General features: G+C 34.7%; 1 protein-coding gene across 1 annotated transcript in view; it reads left to right on the forward strand.

Moving 5' to 3' along the window:
- Positions 1–252: 252 nt before the first annotated feature.
- The window catches only part of LOC101851992, an 18,278-nt gene continuing 14,733 nt past the window's right edge, over positions 253–3,797 (forward strand). Inside the window, exons 1-4 of the mRNA XM_013079417.2 lie at positions 253–510; positions 1,596–1,750; positions 2,507–2,652; positions 3,170–3,376. Of these exons, the coding sequence (XP_012934871.2) occupies positions 354–510; positions 1,596–1,750; positions 2,507–2,652; positions 3,170–3,376 (665 nt within the window). The 5' untranslated portion in view covers positions 253–353. The remainder of the gene's footprint in view (positions 511–1,595; positions 1,751–2,506; positions 2,653–3,169; positions 3,377–3,797) is intronic.

Raw genomic sequence — 3,797 nt, forward strand, 5'->3', positions numbered from 1 at the left:
TGTACGATTCTTACAACAGAAAGTATTTTCATGATTGCTGCTCCGAGAAACATGCTATAAGAATGACCTCTCTTTCGCTTGCTTTTTTTCAAAATTCAAATTGGTTACTCTTCTGAGATGCATAAAAAGAACCAACTGAATAAATCAGTACATTAAAAAAAATTACATCTCACGGTTTTAAAAAAGTGAAAAGTTGTGGCACAGAATAACATGTTATTTATTTTTGTTGTTATTGTAATTTTCTTTTCTTTTTTGATTACACAGGTTTTGACACCCTGAAAACTCTGCTAAAGAACATTTCAGAAAATGAAGGTCAACAGTCGGAGTCCAGTAGTGCTACTGCATTGCTGAAAATGCTCCAGGAGTTCATTCAAAAGACGGCCCAAGCAAAAGCCCCTGAGTTTGCCCATTTCAATAGTAAAGTGAAAAAAACTTTGCAAACTTTGTTTATGCTGGCAAATATCAAGAAAGCTTCTTTTCCCCGAGGTCAGGCTACTTTTAGATTTCTAGGTGAGTCATTTGCAAACATCGTTAATCTCGTACTCTCACCATATATATGCTTGAACACATAATTATTTTGAGAAAAATAGATTAAAGACATAATTTCTCTGTTATTTGATCGATCAGCGGGCACGTTTTGTGATATAAACACCTTCAGTATTATTTGAACTTTTTTATGTTGGTTACATATTGGTTGTACTTTAATTTGAGACACCAAAAAATGTTTTGACATAGTTTGGGGGATACATAGTTAGAGTTGGACACCAATGATAGAGAATGCAAACTACAAGATTATTAACTCCCTAAATAAAACATACTAGACAATCTGTGGGTAGGAGCACAGATGCAGACCCCAATATTGATGGAAATATTTTGTTCCATTTCTCAAACAGAAATTTTTTTCTAGTACAATCTTTGAAGCTGTTCTTTGCAAACAGAATATATTATTCTATATAAACAGTATCCATATTGGAGTAATATAAATGTCGCCTCCATCGTTAAGGGGCACGTTGAAACCCCCCCCCCCCCAAAACTTTAAGTGGAAGAGTGAACCGCCTTGTATTGTCTAATCTTCTGGCTTCACAAGACAAAGAGTTCTGGCCTGCTTTTTGCTTGGAAGCACAAGAAGAAAGATTATCCCCAATGTGTAGCTTTATGAATGAATTTCTGTCCTCCCATCCCTCTTTTTCTGACCTCTATGAGATTCTTGTTCTTTGGCTCTCTTTCTTACTTATATTGCAAATTATTCCAATCTTGATAAATATTCTCTTTATTATATAGGTTGATGCGTACAGTAAAACCTTGATAATATGAATTTTGTGGGACCAGATAATATCTCTGTGTTAAACAGATTTAGTGTCAGAGGAAATAGTAATGCATAGAATAAGTAGAAAAAAAGCCAGAGATTTGAAATCCTCCTCTGGTAACTGAAATTTTATGTTAACCGCTTTGTGTCAGAGAAAGTTAACTGTATACAGGTTTTTTCGTTTTCTTTTGTTAAAAAAAGTTTTAATCAATTCAAAAGAAAAAAAGTAGATAATAATTTAATGCATTCAAGGTGAATATGGTATCCGGCATTCGTCTTATTCTTACAGGCTATGAGATGGGGTCTATATCAACTGATTCAGCCCTCTTGTTGATGAAGCGACTGAGAGCCAAGGGAGATCCTGTGGAGCAAGTCATTATGACTCTCGCACAAGGGATAAACCTGGCATGGGTTAGAGCATTTGAACTCATGAAGTTCAGAAAGGTGATTGAAATTTTTCAAAAACTGCTTTTTTTGAGCAAGTCAGTTAACCTTGAAGCTTTATTAATGAGCCAATGTATTTGTGAGGCAGCGTGGTAAAATGAGGCGCTTGTCAAAATAATGATATTGAAGAAACTGGCATTTTTCTGCAAGTTTGGCAATTTTTAATGAATTTTTGTTTTGTGACTTAACTCCATTGCTGTTCTTTTAAGAATACATTTCTGTGTGGATTTTACTGAAAAACATTGATTAAAGGCACAAATAGTGTAAGTTTTCAGTTTCCCCGGACTATCAAGCTATGAAAATAACCAGACTTTGGTGACCATTTTCTTGTTAATTCTACATTTGAAACCAGGCGACCCCACCTTCTTCAATCTCAAATATCTCGACTTTTATTCAAGATAGGTGGGTATTTTTTTTACCGATAGCAAGACAAATGAACAAACTTTAAGATGATACCAATAACTCCACTTGCCCAAAAGATGATGAGCGCCTGATTCCACCACGTCGTGACTCATTCAATGTCAACTGTTGTATTCATATAAAAATATTTGAATGTTCAGGTGCATTACTTAAAAAAAAAAAAAACAACTAAAAATCATATTTTAGTACAAATGCAAAATCAGTGTTGATATGAAATGCACTTTGCTTCTTTTTAAAGTGCTATTTGACAAAACCAGGAATATTGAATCTACTTTTTTTGGTTCCAAGTCCAACACCTACTACGGTATCACAAGTTTAGCTTGTTATCTCTGTCAGGTGTTACCTACTGTGGCAGGGCTACCACTGGAGGCACAGACTGACATCAGTGTTGTCACCAAGCTCATGGGGAAAGTCAAGACTGATGTTAAGAACTTCTTTGAAAAGAAACAACCAATTCAAACAGATTTGTCCCTTAGTCCAAGGTATGAGACCTTCTAGAGACATCATTGAATTTTATAACTGACATTTTTGGCTCTGTTCTTCTTAATTATATTATGTCTGTTTTTTTCTTTTCTGTTCTTTGTTACTTTTGTAGACACGTCTTCATTTATTTGTCATTACAGCCGTGATCTCTTTTTAGATGGTAGATGAGTATAATAACAATGGTGACAAACTATTCACTTGTTGTTTTTAAAAAAAACGAATTTGTTGACATTGTAATATAACCATCAGACCATAATCATATTTCTGAAAAAGAAAAAACAAATAAAAAGGAAGGACTGAACAGCATTGTAAAAAAAAAAATCGTTAGTGATTTTGTGCTTTTGGATTTGCTTTCAAGATACTGTATGATTAGACTATTAGACCAGACACCATCATATGCAAATGATTTTGGAGTTCTGTGGAAAATGTCCAGGAGACTGAAATTGAAAAACAACAGTTAAAAACAAAATTCAAGCCCTGTCACAAAGCCTAAAACTATTCTATTTATCCTGCCAGTATCTCAACGGCTTTCACTTCAATGATGGCAGTTGATCTGAGGGGCTACTCAAGAACAGGCCTTGGAACAAGAGCAAATGTAGACGCGTTTGCTGCTTGGAGTAGCATACTGAATTATCTCCCCTCAAGAGCGTCTGCTAAGCAGGAGCATGAAATAGAATTTATTAGAGAATTGGAGCAAGATGACTACTCCTTTCTAGATGTCAAGTGAGTATAGTGAACGTTGGACTATATGTTTGTGTGCCGTTTTTATTTACAGACATATTAGGTATTTAATTTTTTGTTTGATAATTTTTTTCTTTTCCTCCTATACATGTTACACAGATTGTCTGTGTTATTCATTGATTTCTGAAATGGAAAAGATAACACAATTGGTATCATGTGTGGCTTATTTTTCTTCCACCAAATTAACTGATATGCTTTCTTTATCTGTGTGTAATAGAGTTTTGTTTTGGGGTTGTTTTTTTCAAAGTGGGTTGTATTTTTTCCTTTCTTTCTCAGTGTATTCTGTAGATGATCTTGTTTTGTTTTGGAGTTGAAGGGCATCGGAAGGAAATTGAACAAAAAAAGTCTCTCTCTCTCTCTCTCTCTCTCTCTCTCTCTCTCTCTCTCTCTCTCTCTCTCTCTT

The sequence above is a fragment of the Aplysia californica genome, unplaced genomic scaffold (assembly GCF_000002075.1).
Source record: "Aplysia californica isolate F4 #8 unplaced genomic scaffold, AplCal3.0 scaffold00003, whole genome shotgun sequence".
NCBI classification, from domain to species: Eukaryota; Metazoa; Mollusca; class Gastropoda; order Aplysiida; family Aplysiidae; genus Aplysia; species Aplysia californica.